At 40.0% G+C, this 21,867-nt stretch overlaps 1 protein-coding gene across 1 annotated transcript in view; it reads left to right on the plus strand.

Moving 5' to 3' along the window:
• cfap61 (cilia and flagella associated protein 61) overlaps positions 1-21,867 on the plus strand; it is a 240,219-nt gene that overhangs the window by 135,317 nt on the left and 83,035 nt on the right. The window contains exons 19-21 of the mRNA XM_087990980.1: positions 4,346-4,514; positions 6,184-6,358; positions 20,965-21,257. Coding sequence (XP_087847106.1) covers positions 4,346-4,514; positions 6,184-6,358; positions 20,965-21,257 — 637 coding nt within the window. The remainder of the gene's footprint in view (positions 1-4,345; positions 4,515-6,183; positions 6,359-20,964; positions 21,258-21,867) is intronic.

Here is a 21,867-nt window from a genome sequence, read left to right on the forward strand (position 1 = left end):
CACCTTCAACAGCACCACCTAGTAGGACAAGGCAGCAGACAGATGGAACCGCCACCATCTGCAAGTTCTGCTCCAAGCCATTAACCATCCTGACATGGAGCTGAATTACTGGGTCAAAATCCTGGATCCTCCTCCTTGGTAACATTGTTGATGTCCCTATAGACCAAGAACTACTGTGGTTAAATAAGACAACTCCCTCTATTGCAGTGTAATAAAGAATGAACTGTAAATGCTAGCCTAGCCAGTGACACAAACCCAGTGAATTAGTACATATATAAAAAACAATCAGGTTTTACATGAGCCACCGCGCACTTAAACTTTAATCTGCATTTCATTCTTCTTTTTTCCCTCATTGTATCCAACTAGATTTTATTTAAGTGTGCCTCTGTTATTAATCTCAATTACTCCTTGTCATGGCAAAAGCAAAATATCTTGGATTATAAATTCATAATAACAAAAGTAAATATTGCAAAAGCTAAGCAAGTCAGTAAATATCTAGGTGGTGAGAAACAATTAATATATGATATTTAATCTGAATAATTAGACTTTTCACCCTCTCAACTGGAGATCAGCAAGAGCCCCACATCACCTCCTTTTGGGAGACACTGAATGAACAGCGGAAGACCTTCCCTGAGTTCAAGGACCCTGCTTGCAGAAGTTCTTTCCACATCCCTCAGTTCTACTACCCAATCAGAGGCTGGCTATTCCTCATTGCTGTCAGTGCCACTAGTGGAGGTGATAGCTGCCAATAATACACCTATCAGAAGCCCAGAATCCGTGAGAGACTCAGACCCCACATGAGTGAACAAGCAATGGAATTGATGGCTGAGGGGATGCCAGAGGTATCGGAAGAAAGTGCTCGACATTGGTTGTCAGCAGGTCTCCCTTTTCAATGCTTGGTCTCTTGACCAAGTGCTGAGGAATAATTTACCAACCCATACCCCCTCTCCTGAGGAGCCTGCAATAATTTCCCTGTCTGCCTTTTAGGATCTCTGCATGGTAACTGTCCCACCTGTTGAATATGTGCTGGGGCAGAATTAAGCCATTAAGTGAACATTAACTTCGCCCAAGTTTGTTTCCCATTCAGGTCCCACGAGGGCAGCACAGTGGCAGAGTGGTTAGCACTGCTGCCTCACAGCACCAGGACCTCAGGTTTGATTCCAGCCTTGGGCGACTGTCTGTGTGGAGTTTGCACATTCTCCTCGTGTCTGCGTGAGTTTCCTCCTGGTGCTCTGGTTTCTTCCCACACTCCAAAGATGTGCAGGTTAGGTGAATTGGCCATGCTAAATTGCCCATAATGTTAGGTGCATTAGTCAAAGGGAGATGGGTCTGAGTGGGTTACTCTTCGGAGGGTCAGCATGGACTTGTTGGCCAGGTGGCCTGTTTCCATACTGTATGGAATCTAATCATATGTCTCTTCCATTCTTGTAACTAGTTCTTTCTGACTATAAATGTAAAGAAACGCATGGTGGAAAGACAAGGTGTTTGAGGTCTGCGCCAGTCACGCCAATTAGCATTCTGCTGAAAGTGATTAACAAATTCTGCTACCTTGGGTGCATCAGAGTAACAGACAACGTTTCTTTTGATACGGAACTCAATACATTCTGAAGGAATGCTGCTTCCACCTTTGACCGATATGCAAAACATATTGGATAGCACTAAGCTAAACCATAAGACCATTATACTAGTTTTTAAGTTCTTGATACTTTGCTGTTTGACTGTAAAACCTGGTAACAAGAAGCTCATTAACTTCTTATTTGTTGACTGTGGTGCATTTTGGGTATACCATGGCATGAGAAGATCATGAATGCAGTGGTCTTCTCAACTGCAGAGCTCCCAAATGTCTTTGTCCTAATCAAACAAAGTTGGCTTCAGGAAAACAGTTGCATGCCCAGAGGACCATTGTGTGGTGAAGTAGTCGGAATGGCCTACTTGGAGGCATGACGAGAAAACTATAAACATTGAATATTGTGCTCAGGAGTCACTAGCTAGTGAAAGACGGAAATAGTGACAGTCTCTTGGGCTGATGAGCCCTGCCACATCAACAAAGGTTAACAATAGTTTAACAACAAGTGCAACAACTCACAATACCACTTGGCAGCTTCACATGCTGTGCTAGTGACAGAACCTGCCTCTTAAAGATTGATCTTCTCAGCCATGTACAAAGGTGTAACAAATGAAGACATGTCCATCGTGTCTTGTAAATGAGAGTATGCCAATACAAAATACCTCAATTTGCATTAGAGCAGGAAGGCCATCCACAAGCCATCTTGCCCAGCCTTAATCGAGGCAAAGATTGGAAGGCAGCTAGATCCGCACCCAGTATCCTCCTATCCAATTAAATACGCTCCGGCCTCCAAATACAGGTCAGAAGAGGGTGCTGTTTCCACTCAATGTTTCAGTGAGCTTCACATTTTTCCCAATCTCTAAGTGAAGCTGTTAGTGAAGTCAGAAATCAAGTAGGATGTAAAAGATACAGTAATAAAGGGATAATCTGAATACATTAGATTTACAGAACAGTACAAGTGGTACCATTGTACATAGGAGTAACAACATAATGTCTTTGCCATTACATGGATCGAAAACACTTAGGGCGCATATGGTGGGATTTTGCGAATGTTAGCTATCTTGGTAATCAGGTAATTTTGTGATTGAAAGGATGACTAAAGTGTGCTAAGGAATAATTGGACCCATTTTTACTGACCCCCAGGAGATGGGAATAGAGATGGGAAGCTCATAAAATTTCAGGGATCCTTGGTAGGCCAGATTCTTGGATATGTTCCACATTAAGTAATTTTACTGATAATGGATTCGGAATTGGGCAGACTGCCTACCACATAGAGGTGAGCAGTCAATTTAAATATGTAAAGGCCCTATTTAGAGTATTTTTTTCTAGGCTGCCAGCATTTCAATTCCTCTTGCCATATGGAAAGTATCTCAGCTAAATAAAGTCTCCCAGTAGGTGCCCAAGTGAGGAAAGGCTTTTATTATTAAAAAGAGGGCAACCAATACAGAAGATAGCATCTGCAACTCCAACAAAATCCCTGGAAGTGTTTCCCGTTCAGTTCTCGGGGCATGAGTTTTTAAAATGTATATATTTTTAGCCAATCTTCCAAAGCTGCAGGGCCCCTGCTTGCTGCAGCAGTGATTACAGTTCGTAGTGGCAATACTGAGGATGTTGAGCTGCTAGCCCTCTGACTTAGCCAGCAATTCTTGAAGCGAACTCCAGTGGAACCACTTATCTAGCTGCTGCCCATCAATTTCATGTGACAGGGTCCCCTGTTGTCTATACATGTCAGTGGCATGAACTTCCAACTAACCAGTAAAATTCAGCTTGTTGTGTCAATAAACATATCAAGCAAATGAGAGCAGCCACATTGTTGTAAAATTTCATACTAATTTTTTGTTGTCATTTATTACAAGTGCAACAATTTTAAACAACAAATCAATCAACAATTTTAGAGAGAACAACATCTGAAGTTAGTATAATTAATGTATTTGTTAAACAATTGTTTACAGTCATATTTGAGAAGGTGGTTTGAACCAACCCAGTATCTATCATAACAGATGTTTATAAGTAACATCCTTAACTCAGTAATGTCATTACCATTCCTGAGTCAGAAAATTATGAGCCATATTCAGTACAAAATCTAACCGAGGACATGTTGTATTGTCAAACATACTGATTTTCAGATGAGATTTAAAATGAGACCATATCTGCATGCTCGGGTGGATACAAAAGATCCATGGCACTATTCGTACTTGTATGGCAGTGCTATGCTGGTGATTTATTCAATATTTATCTCTCAAATAGCGTCTTGCTGTTGGCAAATAATTATTATAAATTAACTGCCATTTTTGCCCACGTTTCAAGAGTGTTATATAGACTGTGAAGCACTTTGGCATGTCCTTTGGCATTTTTCTGGTGCTAGAGGTTCTATACACTTAAGGTGCATTATACTGAAGGTTTATTTTGCCTTGAAGCAGAAGTTAAACAGAAAATAGCTTGAACGACAATAATATCAATGTACAACTTAAGCTGTACATATAATCTTAATGAGTAGTGCGGCTTGTTTTATCAAAGTATTGAATCATCCTTTAGTTTGATCTGTTACTTTTTTAGATTTTCATTTCGAGTTGCTTCGAGCTAACTGCAGATATTGTTTGTCATTTTGGCAGAAGAACATTACTTGTTTTTCCCACCACCTGCACCTTACTTATGACCTCTGACTGCAAGCTCCACTTAGCCCATTATATTAACAAAGATATTACAGATCCACAACACTCTTAATTAATTCTGTAAAGAATAGAACTGCTATTTAACACTGTACCTTTCCCCCTGCAGTTACAACTATAATCATGACGATCACGCACAGATATCATTGCAGACTTGGGTTAATGTGGTGACTGGCAAGATGATTGGTATAAACAGAGCTGCAAAATATGTACTTGTAACAGGAGAAACAAAGGTGCCATATGAGCATCTAATCCTATGTACTGGACTACAGTATCAGGTATGTATAAGTATCTATTTAAGCAAAATGCATAGTGTGTACGAATATTTGAAATTGTCACACAGAACCAATTGTGTTTCTTTTCTATTTTTGCTAAATTCCTTTTGTCTATTCTTTTGTCAAGACATTGACTCTTGGATGGGTTATAGTTTCAAATGACCACTGTATTTGCATGCAAGGCTAATAGCGAGTGTGTGTTGGCTGATTACAGAACTTATCTCAGCCATTCTGAACATAACACAAAACCTGATTAGCATTTTTCATTTCCTCCTGGGAGAGGGTTGTTTGCCTATCCCCTGTTAACCGCCATTAAAGGTAGAAGTGATTAGCTTGGATATGAGTTAATGTCTAGATTTAGATATACAATATCTTAACTTCCCACTCAATCCAAACCACAAATTCTGGCGAATTAAAATTCTCTTCAATATATTCAGTATAACATAATTGGACTCAGCATTTGTTTAAGATGGAACAGAGATATGCTTGTCTTGATAAGTATCAGATACCACTCTTAGAGGTGATCTAGATCCTATTATTTCTACATCAAGTCATAGAATCATAGAGATATACAACATGGAAATAGACCCTTCAGTCCAACCCATCAATGCCGACTAGATATGTGGGCGGCACGGTGGCCCAGTGGTTAGCACTGCTGCCTCACAGCGCCTGTAGACCCGGGTTCAATTCCCGACTCAGGCGACTGACTGTGTGGAGTTTGCACATTCTCCCCGTGTCTGCGTGGGTTTCCTCCGGGTGCTCCGGTTTCCTCCCACAGTTCAAAGATGTGCGGGTCAGGTGAATTGGCCATGCTAAATTGCCCGTAGTGTTAGGTTAAAGGGGTAATGGTAGGGGTATGGGTGGGTTGCGCTTCGGCGGGTCAGTGTGGACTTGTTGGGCCGAAGGGCCTGTTTCCACACTGTAAGTAATCTAATCTAATATCCTAAATTAATCTGGTCCCACTTGCCAGCACTTGGCCCATATTCCCTCTAAACCCTTCCTATTCATATACCCATCCAGATGCCTTTTAAGAGTTGTAATTGTCCCAGCTACCACCACTTCCTCTGATAGCTCATTCCATACATGCACCACTCCTTGTTGTAATGTTCCAGCACAAACGATATACTTTATGTTTTACAGTGTTTCTGGGTGAATACCGCAAGTAGTCCAAGATTGCCATGCTAATGAAACTTGTATTTACAACATTGTCATTATAAGATTACAGTGTTTTCAGCAGAGAATGATTGAGGTGTGACACCACTCTCAACATTGACAATACAACCAGTGACAATTGCATATTTTTATTTCTGATTACCTTTGAGAAGTCCTATGGGACATGGCTGTACACAAAATGCACCTTATAAATACAAGCTATTGATTACCCATTACCCCTATTCTTGCTGACCAGAATTGACTCAAAACCCGTTAACATCAACTTATAATTTTTATTCTCGTATTCAAATTCTTTAGTGGTCAGCGACAATACTGGGGTATAGACAAACCATCTTTTGAGATATCTGTTCACAGTTCTAGAAATAAAAACATGGCCTTTTCAGTTTATGGTGGTCATTCTGCAGACATTTTGATTCTTACATGAAAAATAGCAACTAAAAATAACTGGATGATATATAAGATTATTATGGTTGACTGAAACAGATTTCCCATTATACAGGTTCCTTGTCCCACAGGAGTGGATATAAAAGACATGCTGACAAATAAGGATGTGACTGTTGACCCTGACCAGCAATTTACAGGAAAAATACCCTCCAACCTTTTTGTTCTTAATAGTCATGATGACTGTGAAAATGCACTGCATTGGCTCAAAAAGCATGAAGCAAATATTAAAGGTAGAATTTTAATATTACCACAATTATAATGATTATTACGAATTGATCTTCTGTGACAATTCTAATAGTGAACATGGTAAATGTCTCAAAATTTACACTATTTACTACCCAGGGTCAGTGGAAATGATGTGAAAACAGTGATTAGGGCAGGAAATTAGACTGTGGCCAGAACTTATACTGGTTATGAAATGTAAGTAAGCTGCCTATGCTGACTAAGCAAATGATCACTGGCACAAAATTTGTGTTAATTGGTGGGTGTCCAAAGAGACTCCACTGAGGGTAGGGAAAGGGAAGACCAGAACTGGTCAAATACATAGATAGGAAAGTTTTAGAAGGATATAGGCCAAGTGCAGGGAAATGGTGTTAGCGTAGGCGGACATTTTGGTAGGCATGGACAAGTTTGGGCCAAAGGACCTGTCTCCATACTGTAGCACTCTATGACTCTATAAGACTCATACTCATGGCGTACATGAAATTCTAATAAAAAAGAAAAAAGAACACCTACCTCAGCTTCTTCTACACACTCTAAATCCTTCGTAATTTCAATTTTAAAAATCATGTTGCAGTGCTAGTGATATCTTTGGGTCGTAACTTCAAGATAATAAGTATGCTTTAGGCCATCCTGGATTTGATATGTCATTGACTAAAATGGCAGTAGATGGGAAAATGTCGAAAATGCTGCACGAAAGATGAAACCAATCCAACTATCCACCTGCCATATTGATACCAGTCTGGTATCTTCCCTTCTCTGTTCTCTCTTTCACTACATAGTGCTTTTCATCAGCTCCAAATGACTTTTTCTCTTTGTGTTTCATTCTCCATCTCCTTTTCCTCTACAACAGCACTGTCTGACTCTTTTCTCTCTGAGTTCCTCAGGCTACAACATTGCTGAAATCAGTTGGCAGATTTTTAGGATGTTTTCATCACAGTGATAACTAAAAGCAGCCAGTTTGGAGCCCAATATTTCTCTCTTAAACCAACTCCAAAAATCACTTCTATTAATTAAGAGGGAACATATGGTATAAATTACATCACTTTGTATTGCAGGACATTTTACTAACATCACTCTAGACAAACAGCAACAAATGATTTCAATATTTTCCCTCTGGTTCTATCTTTCTCTGTCTATTCCTTCTCTATTTTATAATATTTTCTGCCTTTATTCAGTATTCTATTTTCTCTTCCTCTACGTTTCCCTAGGTCGGGAATATTTTCTCCTTCCTTCTCTGGCTACTTGTGTGTCACAATGAGATTTTCTTTTGTGCTTGTTAAGACTTTTTTCTCAATTTTGTAGCCCCAGGTCTTCTGTTCAGTGTCAGAGATACTGCATGCAATCTTAACTGTGATTTCAACTACCCACTTATCATCTTAACTAACAGTTTTTCCACCTTCTGATACCGACTTCAGCAAGGTTGCAGGGGTGAACATAACTGGTGAGCTTTAATGCAGTGCAGATGTGCCCCCACTTATCATCATGAAATGAAGACATTTTCCTTAAGATCTGTCTTCAGTTCATTGACTTACACTGTTTTAAACAGACCTCTCAATCTCAATACTGTACATCCCCTCACTAAACCTCCCTCACTCCCTCATGTTCATCCTAATCTTCACACGCCTTCCCCCCCCCCCCACCACTGCATCATACTCATCCTCCTCCCACCCACTGACAATGCTGAGCTCCACCTCATCAATGGTTAGTCCCCACTCACCCTCAACAGTGTACACCTCTCTTCACTTTCCCATCACCACCAACAATGCTCATCCTCCCTTAACCCCTCACAATATTCATTCTCCCCATTCCAGGTCATTTCTTGACCTCCCGTCATAGCATCTTTAGCCAGAGAATGATTAGAATTTGAAATAGTGCAATCTGGAGTAATGGGGTGTCGGGCTTTTCAGTGGGAGGGACTGAGCATTTACTTGGAGTGAAGACAATCAAGATTAGAGTAGTGCTGGAAAAGCACAGCAAGTCAGGCAGCATCCGAGGAGCAGGAAAATCGATTTTTCAGGCAAAACCCCTTGATTTTCTGCTCCTCGGATGCAGGCTGACCTACTGTGCCTTCTCAGCACCACTCTTTTATTAGATTCCCTACCGTATGGAAACAGGCCCTTCAGCCCAACCAGTCCACACTGCCCCTCCAAAGAGTAACACACCCAGACCCATTTCCCTCTGACTAATGCACCTAACACTATGGGCAATTCAGCATGGCCAATTCACCTGACCTGCACATCTTTGTGACTGTGGGAGGAAACCGGAGCACCTGGAGGAAACCCACGCAGACACGGGGAGAATGTGCAAACTCCACACAGACAGTCGCCTAAGGCTGGAATTGAACCTGGGACCCTGGTGCTATGAGGCAGCAGTGCTAACCACTGAGCCACCATGCCGCCCTTCTAATCTTGACTCTGATCTCCAGCATCTGCAGTCCTCACTTTTGCTATGGAGTGAAGACAACATGGGTATTGTTGTGGTGCGTAAAATTGTTGAGGGATAGGGGGGTTTGAAACAGCGTTCACCCTTTCTTATAGCCACCCTCTCTTGACTCACTTTCTGGAATCCAGTCGTCTTGTCTGACTAGTGTTGAAAGAGTCAGTATAGTTGAGAAATGGGGTATTGGAGTGAGTGGGGCAAGATTGAATCTCTCACTTTTAGTAATGTTCGACTCCACTCCCCACCATCCCTCAACAATGCTCAGCACAACAACAATGCCCATGCGGCTTCACTCCATGTAAATGTTCAATCCCTCTCACTCCAAAACCGTACACCCCACCAATCCAGGTTGCACTGTTTCCAAATTCTAATCATTCTCTGGCTAAAGGTGCTTTTCCTGAATTCTTTATTGTATTTATTCACATATTGATGGCCCCTAGCTTTAGACTCTCCACAAGTAAAGCATCTTCTCTCCATCAAACCTATGGCTGCATCTTAAAACTAAAGGGAATTGTGTAATGTAATTGGAAAATGATTACAATATAATAAAAATAGAAAATAGGCGGTGTAAGAATGCTATCATTTGTTCAATTTACTTAATCAACTTCCACAGTCTCAAGGTACCTGACAGATGCAAGAATTTTTAAGACATGCTTTATTTTCATGTAGTCAGTGTGATGTAATTATGTTTAATTAAGTTTTGTGATATCATTATTTCAGCTAGCTTTGTTTCCCAACACTACAGAAATTATTTGGAATTTTAGATGTGTTCCCACGTTTTTCAAATTTATTATATATTTTAATTATCTGTAAATTGCTGTGTTGTTTAGAGCGAATATACTGAAGAATACACATGAATACCCATTTAATTAGGTGATTAACTGTTAATTTATTATCAAGGAGATATTGTAGTTATATTCATTTGAAAAATAAATGATCCTGCTTTATAAGCAAGAATGATTTTCAATGGTAACATAAATTTAAGTCTGGTAATAAGTGTAATTTCATTCTTGTAATTGGTTGTCATACTAACTACTTACGTACAATCTCCCAGGTTCCTTTAGGATTAATGTAATACACCAACAGTTTTAGTTAGGAATGCATTTTCAACAAACCTGTTAATGTTTATAGGATCTTTTATTTTAGGATGTTGGTGCATCAAGTTATGTTATTAAGCAATAATGGCTCATTGACTGTCACTTAAGACTGAGCAATTGCTGACTAATGTCTACTTGTTAATATATTTCTGTTCAATAATCCAGTTGATTAACAACAGTAATTTAACATTTGGCTTCCTAATCCTTGTACTGTCTTATATTATTAGCCATATTGACTATAACAAACATGAGTAATGAGTAAATGCTTATGTTACATTGTTTTAGTGAATTGCGTGATACATAATTTTGTAATAACAAGAACATCTTAGTAGTTCCTTACTAAAACATTACTTACAGACAGAAATCATTATTTTCTTCCTGCCACTGCTTTCACACTGTTTAATTATTTTTGTTAGCTTTCTATTTTTTTTTCTTTCCTTGTGTTTTTTTTAACCTTTCACAAACAGGTGCTTTTTTTATGGTTGTGTCTGGCATAAGAGTGAGGGGGAGAGCTCAAGTTGAGCGCAGTTGAGTGGATTGTAGTATACTGAATTGGAATATAGGAATACTTATTAGTCATGTACTGAATAATTGTGTACAGATCTGTGCACCACACTATAGGATGGAGAGAGAGAGTAGAAGAGATTTACAAGCGTTACCCCAGGGATGACAGGCTTCAGTTATAAAGACAGATTGAAGTACAGGTAAAGCATTGCTTCATCTGGAAGGTGCCTTTCTCAAAGCATCCCAGGATCCTACCGTTCTTTGAATATTCCCTTGCTTTTTTGGTCCTGCCTAAGTGCATCTCATAATTATCCAGACTGAATTCCATTTGCCACTGACCAGCTCATTGATATCCTCTTATAATCTAAGGCCATACTTCACCTTACTTACTGCCGCACCAAATTTCATCGCATTGCCATATAAAAATCTAACCCTAAATATTCCAAAAACTAACTTGGATGTTATAAATTTTTGGGTGGCCAGTCTCACACAGAAAAAAAACTCTTATGGAGAAGGGATTTTGTGGGCAGATTTGGGTTTAGCTATCACTCCATGTACACAATGTGGTAGTGTAGTCAATGTCAAATGGCTGTTGAGTCCCACCAACGTATCACTGCTTTGGTATCCAGCAATTGGAGCTCCAGTCTGAAACAGGTGGGAGGTTTTTGAATATGTGAACATAAGGAACACTTTGACATAATTTAATGCCAATACTAGTTTTGTCTTCACTAACCTGACAACCATCATTGCTTTTTCATTTGCCCTTTGCAGTGGTTTCTACAAATAAAGTGAAGAATAGTTTGAGTGACCTATGTGAACCAATCATCAGCTGCTGTTAGATAAAACTATGTAGAGTTTTGGGAGATACTTTTTTGTAGTCACTAATAGGGTTTATTTCACCTGCCAACCAGTGATCATGAAAAGCATTACATAAATGCAAGTTTCTGTCCTTTGGTGGTTTGAAAGTACTTGTGGTTCCTTCTTTTTGTTACAACTTGTTAAGGAACTCTGACATTGCACTCATTTATTCATGGAGATCTTTTTTAACATCCCCGGGAAGAGGAGATGCCAGGTAAGGAGTATGATACAAATAAGAGTTGCGACAAGTCATATTATTAATAGTAGGTGGTGTTTCATATAGTTTATAAGCAATGACAAAATACCTTCATTTCTCAAATGAAGCTCTGATTCTCTTGAGGAATTGTGACAGAGTTGGGTCAGATTGTGTAAGAAGATCAGTAACTAACTGGCAGACCTAGATATAGAAATAGATCTGGCAGAGCCTGTTGCATCATCGGTCACTACTGTCTGAACTCTATTGTCTCTCAGCCCTTCCAAGCTGCTACAGGGGGCATCAATAATATTAGTCAGTCTGCAGTTTATGCTTGTGTTAATCAGTTGGCTGATTCCTATGTTTGCTCAAGCAAATACATTCATAGTTTTCTCTGTGGATATTAAGAAGTAGTAGGATAGAACCCAAGCGTTTATGCACATTGAAAGATTCTTCCCAGTTCAAGATGTCAGTGACTGCACACTTATTACCTAAGGGCTTCTTCAAATATTGCCACTGCTTTAATGAATTATAAGGGCTGTGCTTTATTAATATGTAACTTGTGCATAATGACTCACAATACATCATGCAAGTCTGTACCCGCTTTCCTGCAAAATACCAAGATGTTTTCATAGTACACCAATTAACCACACCCCCCCCCCTTTTTTTTTGCCCTGCACAGCAGGTAAGAGGCTGTCAGCCTTGAAATAAAGTGTTTCTTTTGCACGCTAGGCTCTTAACTCATGAAAGGAACTCATACTCATTTGTGAATCTCTGCTCTGTACCATAATGTCAGAAATTGCACAGCATCAGGTTACATAAATACCATAAAGAGTCATATAACCATATGATTGTGGTCATATTAGCATCAACTTACACATGTATAAAGTACCTTTATATTAGTAAAATGTTCCAAGACATTTCACAGAAGTATAGTTACACAAAAACCACCAATCCAATGACAGAGATATTCAGATAGGTGATCAAATGCTTGGCAAAATGGTAGGTTTTAGGGAGCATCTTAAAGAAAGAAGGTTGGAGGCAGAGAGATTTAGGAAATGAATTCTAACACTTGAGACTGAAACAGCTTAAGGCATGGTCTAAAATTATTGGGGAAAGGACATTGGGGTTGCCCTTGATTGGAGGAGCTCAGAATTCTTGGAGGGTTGTGGTTTATATTGCATAAGTTTGTTTTGCAATGGGACAAATCATGCAACCACTATCGGAGTAGTTCCTTCAGTAGGATGAGGGAGAAAACACTAAGGAGAGGCGGAATAATGAGAAGATAGGAAGGAGATGAACAAAAATTGTGGCTCCATCCAGTGATTGTTGGCAATAATTTCATATAGAATGTTTCAGTTAAACATTCCCTGCCCTTTGTATAATCATATCCAAAGTATATCACTGCCACTCTAATGTCAAACCAATAGCAAAGACTAATGTTGATATTTAGTCAATATTGCAACATTGCAATTAATATTGTGGCTCTATTGTCTTACGTAGCAAAGGCACACAATATTCATAATCTTAAACATGCACCATATCCGGTTTATGATTTTCTGGAATTGCCTCTTTCGAAAATGAATATTTAAGGAGTGCTAAGATGGTTGCAGAAGATCAGGTGACTTTTACAATTCCTACATAGACTCAGAGCATTGCAAGCCTTCTAACTCTGCTGTGGTTGCATCCATTAATCGTGGTTCCAAAGAACCTGTGGGAAATAAAAGAAACAGAACAAGCCTTGAGTAATGTGAGCAGTTAGCATTCGCACAACACACAAATGACAGTTTGGCATAGTGTTCAATGCAGACTCGAACAAGGAGGGCCACGGAATGTCTGTCCACGAACCTTTGATATGGTGGAACTTATTCTCATGTTTGCATCACAAATCATGCCATGTAAATACAGGAGGAAATTGTAAATGCTATATGATTACTGATACTTTACCCACCCCCACCTCGACAAAGTCCAAGAGTGGCTGTATAGTGCTTGTAACAAGGTCAACCAGGTGGACCTCATAGAATATGAGAGAATCCTGACTGACAGATAAAAACAGGAATGTCAGACATCCTAACTGTCTGAGAGCTGGTTCTGAAGGAGCTGAATCAGTGTCAACAACTTTCCACATGTAAAAAGAGGGTGACTTAGTGACAAGATACAGACCTCTATGGAGTTATTTCAGTGGTGACAAGAGTAAAGCATGCTCCTGAAGACATTCATTCTCATTAGTCGTCTTTGAATTGGGTAAGCATTACTGGCAACATGCCATTATTTGGGAAGATTGAATCATTCAATTCTGCCATCAAAGACTGAGCCCAGTATGTGGAAAGAATGCATTATTCTTTCCAGGCAAATGACATTGGGGCAAATAAAAACTAATGAGTAATTCTCCTGACAGCGTGTGAACCCGCAACTTTTTCGGTTATTAAGAGTCTACCTTTCCCTGAGACACCAGACACTAAAGCTTTACAAGAAAATGAACCAGCCTATGTCCTAGGACTCAGAGGAGGAGTGATGTAGTGATTATAATGAGGTCAGCCAGGTGGACCTCATAGAATATGAGTTCCTTGATTGGAGTTGTTATCTGATCTAATCAAGGATCCTTGGCTAACAGATAAAAACGGGAGTATCAGACATCCTGACATTCTGAGAACTGGCTCTGACAGTTGGATCAGTGTCAGGAATTTCCACGTGTAAATAAAGGGTGCCTTGGTGGCGGGATACCAGCACCTGTGTTGTTACTTCAGGCAGTATGCACAAAAGAACATATCAGTAATTACCTAGAGTTGAAGGTAGGAGGAAATTTGTTCCATGACCTTTTGCAGCCAATGATGTTTGTGAATTTTGGTCAGCAACTAAGACTTTTAAGGTAGCTAGTAATTAGTCTTGCTGTATGAGACATAGCGACTTGTTTGAAGCACTTGCAGTACTTGTACAATGCTGGCATATGCTGCAAATGTAACATTGACATAGCATAGTACTGTACAGCAACATGTCCACCTCTCTAAACAAAGAACTGTGGATGTGAAAAATCTGTAAGAAAAAGAAAAGTGGTGGAAAAACTCAGAATGTCTGACAGCATCTGTAGAGAGAAAAAAAAGTTAATGTTTTGCGACCAGTGACCCTTTGTCAGAGGCAGCAAAGTGTAAAAAGCCAAGGCAAGGCAGAGATGCTGTGGGCAACCTCGGAAAGTGAGTGAGTGTTCCAAATCATGAGATAGGTGCTTTTCTCCAAGCATAAATTGTCCCAGTAGGCAGCATTACAATGAAAATTGCTGGTGCCTTGAAATGGACAACTGCATTGTAAGTGGATCAGAGATAGGCCATGATGGTGCAGTGAAACTCGTACAAGTTTGAAGCCAACATCTGTGGAATGGTGGCAGTTGCTTTCTGAGGATTGCAACCTGAGATGTTGGGGGCTGGTGTATACTGGAGTCCAGAGGAGAAAGCGGTGAGCGAGAGTTTCCAGGAACCTGCTCTGACTTTCATATTAGGAATTGTCACCACTTAGTTTCTATCTGACAAATGGGAGAATAGGAGGTGAACTTTAGTACTAATGGCGTGTGAATACTTGAAGATTGGCCTGTAGCTGCAGTTGGTAAAAACAATGACTGCAGATGCTGGAAATCAGATTCTGGATTAGTGGTGCTGGAAGAGCACAGCAGCGAAATCGACGTTTCGGGCAAAACCCTTCATCTTTATTCCTGATAAAGGGCTTTTGCCCAAAACGTCAATTTCACTGCTCCTTGGATGCTGCCTGAACTGCTGTGCTCTTCCAGCTGTAGCTGCAGTTGTAGAATCAGAATTTTCTTCATGACATCGAGAATCTCATTTTTCAGAATTTGCCATATTTTCTCAACTGACTCGCAATAATCCATATACTTCTGGGATTGGGAAGATTCCATCCACTGCCTGTCAGTTCAAAACCTAACATAGAGAGCTGTAAAGAAACTGGTTAAATCATAAGTAGATGCATAGGCCACTATCCATCTCCCATTGTGTAGCAATGATTTCAAACCACATATTGCTTTGGTGAATAATAGAAGTATTGATCACTCGGGCACCTGATTAAACCTATTTTCAGATCACCAATCTTACTTATCGAAGTATCAGGGGGGACTAGTCAATCAGCAAGCAATACATTCAGAAACTGCAGTAGCAGCAACATTTGGGACAGAAAATTAGAACCAGCAACACCAACGCTGTTCCTTTTCAAGTCCACTTGTACAGAAAATTGATCTCCTAGTTTTAAGACTACAAGAAACTAACTTCCTGATCTGTTGAAAAATCCACTACTTCAAGATAAACCTGCAATGATTTTGACATACAATTTTGATTGTTGAATTCACCCAATTATATTAGAAGTGTGGAAAAAAAGTTCTCATTTACTAGACCTGCACCAACTTGAGCCAATCATGTGACTTACAAATGATTCCTTTGTTTCTAACTTGTTGAAGTGCACCATCCTCTTTAACTATGTTTCCCTGGAGCATGCATTTGTGTGGGTGGTGATTGAGTGATATAGTGTCATATATTTGGAGTGAACATGTGAATAATTAATCCTTTTTATTTAAACCCATTTATCAGTCCCAGCAGCGCCAGCGTTGCACAGTACATGTGGCCAGGTCCGCAACCAGTCCCAAGAAAAGTGCTTGATGGAAACATGAACTCATATGGGAAGGCTAATATTGAGGTTAACGAAGCTTTTAACAAGCTAACTCAAATGACTATTGACTATTTATTTACGTACTGTGGACGGACTGCCACTTTCAGCACTCTGCCACCCTTCCTATTATAGATATGAGCTCAGAGCTGGCTGGGAAGAAAGGCTGGGCACCCACTCATCATTGAAATCCCCATCAGCAAGGCATATAATATGCAGCCTTGAAATTCTGACCCAGATCAAAAACTTTGGGCTATTGATTAATGGCCCGTAAGGAACAGGAACAAGGGTTTCAGTTCTCTTTCACTTCTATCCATATCATCATACACTAAGATTTCAGAAAGCCTTTTATGATTTTGCAAATAACTTTAGGAGCTGGGACATGAGAGCCCAGCTGCAGATTGGTGCAGCTCAACATCTACCAGAGCATTCTAGCCCAGCCCAATTTCTTTAACATCAAAGTGAGAATTAGCATAGGGCTTCAAGTATGTTGTTGTCGTTATGAAAGTTGGCATCACATTCCATTCCAATGCAGAACTGCCATTACTACCATACCCTTCTACTGATCAATAGGAGAGAAGGCACCAGGACATAATGTCCAATTGAAATCCTTATCCATTTGGTTTCACAACCCAAGTAAGGCAGATAAGGTTGTTGAGCCCTGAGGAGGTACACAGCTGCAATTTTCACATTCTACATGGTTGATTGCAGAGTGTCAATGCTTTGTGATTGTGCAGTCTTTCATACTGTGCATCATATTCTAGTTCTCCATAGCTGGAAGCCCAATAATGTCAGCAAATGCTGGTGCACAGAAATAATCTAGGACAAGTCTTTAAAGTTCTGCATCTATACCTGCTTCAGCAGAGCTAGGATGTGAGCTAGCATTCCAGTGAGCTTTCCTGGGTCACCCTTGCCACCTGGACCTGGTCCTTTCTCATTTGAGCTCAATAAATTTCTTAGTGCACACCCTACTAATCACTAAATAAGAGATGGTGCTGAATTCTGTACTAGTGCAGCACTAATGCAGAATAAAAACAAGTGGTGATGCATCTTCTGGAGGGGTATCTGACTAGAGTGACTGAGTCAATTGAGTGACCTAGAATGTGTAGAGAAGAGCAAGGGTTAAGATCTAGTTGCAAGAGTAAGCGTTAAAATCAATGGCAGAAGCAATGCACCATCAGGTTGTTACACTCAGTGTGTGACAGTGTGAGTGTGTAATTGGGAGAGTTAATTAGAAAGAGAAAAAGAAGGAAAGATGCCCATATATACCCTGCTGTGCATGGCCTCCAGCCTTGACATCCTCAATGCTGTCTTTACCAATGATGTTGATGGCACCTTTTTCCCATCGGTGTCAGTATGTGAAGAGTGGCAGAACGTCTTCCTGCACTGGTTGTTTCTCTGCTGTTCCCTGCCAACTTTGCCTGGACAGAAAATGAAACTGGATTGATATGTTTCCGAGGCAAGGATTTTCAGTATTTACAAGGCTTATGATAATGTACATGATGATAGAAACAAATGAGAAAGATATAGTAACAAGGGTATAACAGCTTTTGAGAGTGAATGCAAGGTAATACGTGCAGTAATGTCTTACTTGATGACTTATGTAGAACCATGAGAAGTGATGAAGGGAAAAACTGATCATTTTGTGACAAAGGTAGGGTTATTTGCAGGCTGTGAGATGTTGAGGGGAATTTTAGCTTGACATAATTGAATGTTTTATGGCACTGTAGCTAAGTCTTGTCCATCAACTATCCATGGGAGAAGCTCCTATCCTGATTTTAATTAGCTCCAACAGTTATGATGCTGCATTGGAAAGCCTTATGGTACTATTAGAATACATGTTTGCTGACTGCTGCACAATGCCGTTTCCCTTGACATGAAAAATTGCAGGCAAAAGTGAGGACTGCAGATGCTGGAGATCAGAGTCTAGAATAGAGTGGTGCTGGAAAAGCACAGCAGGTCAAGCAGCATCCGAGGAGCAGGAAAATCAATGTTTCAGGCAAAAGCCCTTCATCAGGAAACATCAAGAAATGTTTTTCCTGCTCCTCGGATGCTGCCTGACCTGCTGTGCTTTTCCAGCACCACTCTAATTAAAAATTGCAGTTCCATTTCAAGGTGTTGAGTAAACCAATAAGAAGTAGCTATACCATGACATTTACTAACTACCAATCAATGAGCTCTCTAAGGGGAGAATCTCCAAAAGAAATAGAAATTGATTCTCCACTAAATTCTCTGGAATGATCAACGCTTGCTGATTGTCCATTAGCTGTGTGTTTGTCACTCACTGCCTTTACTGCTCCTCAATTAAATATTGTCATACTGGTCTGCCAAAAATCTCTTAATTTCTTAAATGCTCTGTGTCTCTTTCCTGTCTTCCCCTTCAAGTCCTTGTTTCCTTCACTCTTCTCTTTGACTTTGTACAAATGCTCATTCTCTCTTGCTAGTCCTCTGAAGCAGTTCTGAAGAAGGGTCCCTGGACCCAGAGGCTCCACCAATATCTTTTTGCCCAAACACTTATTGCCTCTGAGAAAAAGTGTTGGTGAGTTACTTTCATTGACCTGCTGCAGGCCATTTCTTGTAAAAATACACACAGGAAAATATTCCAAGGTGTTGACCAAGCAATATTGAGTGAACAGCAAAATAGTATGGAGGAGTGCTTGCATGAATTGAGACCCCCATGCTGCTTTTGTGCTTCTGAGAGTCAGGTTAAGTTGCTGCAGCGCATAGTGTAATAATACACACTGCTGCCACTGTGCATCAATATTCGTAGGAGTGAATTCTCAAGGTGGTGAATCGACTGCCATTTAAACTGGGTAGCTGGCATCTTAAGCGTGGTTGGGGCTGCACTGACCCAGGCAAATTAACAGTATTCTATTACAGCTCTGATTTGTACTTTGTAGATGTTGGGAAGGCATTTCGGGAGTTAGGAGGTGAGTTAGTCACTGCAGAATTGCCAGCCTCTGACTTGCTTTTAAAGCCACTACATTTATTTGGCTAGTCCTAAAGTCATAGAGATGTACAGCATGATAACAGGCCCTTCGGTCCAACTTGTCCATGCCAACCAGATATCCTAAATAAATCTAGTCCCATTTGCTAGCATTTGGCTCATATCTCTCTAAACCCTTCCTATTCATATGCACATCCTGATGCCTTTTAAATGTTGTAATTATTCCAGCTTCCACCACTTCCTCTGGCAGATCAGTGCATACACACATTACCCTCTGCATAAAATGTTGCCCCTTATGTCCCTTTTAAATCTTTCCCCTCTCACCTTAAACCTATTCCCTCTAGTTCTGGACTCGCCAAAACCAAGGAAAAGACCTTGTCTATTTACCCTATCCATACCCCTCATGATTTTATGCATGTTTATAAGGTCACTCCTCAACCTCCGACGCTCAGGGAAAATAGCCTTAGCCTATCAGCCTCTTCCAAAGCTCAAACTCTGCAACCCTGGCAACGTCCTTGTAAATCTTTTCTGCACCCTGTCAACTTTCACAACATCCTTCCTAAAGCAGGAAGACAAGAATTGTACGCAGTATTCCAATAGTGGCCTAACCATGACTTCACAACTCCTGTACTCAGTGCACTGACCAATAAAGTTGAGAATGCCAAATGCCTTCTTCACTATCCTATCTACCTGCAACTCCACTTCCAAGGAAACTATGAACCTTTTTCATTCAGCAACACTCCCCAGGACCTGACCATTAAATATATAGGGTCCTACCCTGATTTGCTGTACCAAAATGTAATGCCTCACATTTATCTAAATTAAAGTCCATCTGCCACTCCTCAGCCTGTTAGCCTGTTTGATCATAATCCCATTTTATTCTGAGGTAACCTTGTTTGTTGTCCACTCCATCTCTAATTTTGGTGTCATCTGCAAACTTACTAACCATTCTCCTATGTTCACATCCAAATCATTTGTATAAATAATGAAAAGCAATGGAACCAGCACCAGTCATTGTGGCACACCGCTGGTCAGGCCTTCAATCTGAAAAGCAATCCTCTACCACCTCCCTCTGTCTTCTACCTTTGAGCCAGTTCTATATCCAAATGGCTATTCTCCCTCTATTGCATGTGATCTAACCTTGCTGACCAGTCTACTATGAGGAACCTTGTCAAACGCCTTACTAAAGTCCATAGGTGCAAATTCTACTTGTCACTTATCAGAAGGAGTGCAGGGATTAGATATGATCCATCATTTGTGGGATAGCTTAGCTATGTTTTTCGGATTCTGAAGCAGGTCATTGTATATTGGTAATGTCACTGGGCTATAGGCCCAGGTTAATGCTTTGGGGAGATGAATTCACTCCCATTGTGGCAGCTGGTGGAATGTCATTCAATTAGTAAAATCTGGAATCAAAAACTAATCTCAGCAATGGTGACCATGAAACCATTGTTGATTTCTACAAAAATATCGAGTTTAATATAGCCCCTTTAGGGAAGGAAATCTGATGTCTTTTTCTGGTCTGTCCTATCTGTGACTCCGTAGCCACAGCAATATGGAATACTGTCAAATGCCCTATTTCACTGTATTTCCTAATTTGTCTGCCTTGTTTTTGAATGACTTATCCTGTATTTCTGTATTCCAATTTTACCTTTTTTCTGCTTCTCTCTCAGATTGTCCCCCTCCACTTCTTTATTCCTATCCTTGCTTTTTTCCCCCGTTATTCTTAACTTCTTGTATTCAGGGTACACAAACCATGCAACACTCCTGTATTGTGTTTCTCAGTCCAATTTGTTTGATTGCACTGCATGTATTTCATAGCACCTCTAAATAGGAAGGTAATTACATTATGGCTTAATCTTGATTTCCTAAAGTACTTTAATGCATTCATTAGATTGATTGCTTTTTCTCCAGGAAATATAATTGTGTATGGGAGCACACTGGACGCTTACATCACAGTGAATACTATCCTGACTTTTGGAATTGATGGCTCTTTCGTACATCTGGTGAAGCCACCTTCGGATTCAGGCAGACGTTGTTTTAACAATCCTGAGATAGAAAGTAAGGTAGAGGAAGCACTCAGGAAAGCTAATGCTTCTGTGTATTCTAACTGTCTGCTCGCTCAGTATAACAATGGGAAGCTCCATGAACGTATAACCCTTGCAACTTTCACAACGGATTCTCGACCATTGAGTCTAAAATGTGTGGTAAGTTAAATCTTTTTTAAGTGAACAATTCCAATTATCAAAACACGGAGCACTTTTTCACTCAGTCTGAAATATAAACATGGACAATAAGAGTTTCCATAGATATTTTAAAAAAGTTAACAATTGTGACAGTTGTTCGAATCAAAAGTGACTCTGTTGAATTATAATAGAAAATAAGGAACACATCCCAAAAGAAATACAGTAAATTAGAAAATGGAAAGGTAGGATGAATTCCAGAAAATTGCAATCATCAGGAAAGGGGTACCAAGTAAATGATTGGAGCTGCAGCCTGACAAGAACTTGGGACCTGATGGACTTCATCGAAAGTCTTAAAAGAAATGACTAGTGAGATAATTGATGTGTTATTTTCATCTTCCAAAATTCACTAAATTTAGGGAAGTTTCCATTAGTTTGAAAAATAACAAATTCAATTCCATTATTTAAAAAAAAGGGCAAAGACAGAAAGCAGAAAACTGTAGGCCAGTTAGCTTAACATCTGTCATCAGAAAAACGTTAGGAGCTAGATTAAAGACCATTATATCAGGACACTTTGAAAAGGTTAAAATAATTAAGCAGAGTAAACATGGCTTTGTGGAAGGGAAGTTATGTT

This window comes from Chiloscyllium plagiosum, unplaced genomic scaffold, assembly GCF_037043375.1.
Source record: "Chiloscyllium plagiosum isolate Xiang-an unplaced genomic scaffold, Cpla_swu_hap1 HiC_scaffold_10, whole genome shotgun sequence".
In the NCBI taxonomy this organism is placed as follows: Eukaryota; Metazoa; Chordata; class Chondrichthyes; order Orectolobiformes; family Hemiscylliidae; genus Chiloscyllium; species Chiloscyllium plagiosum.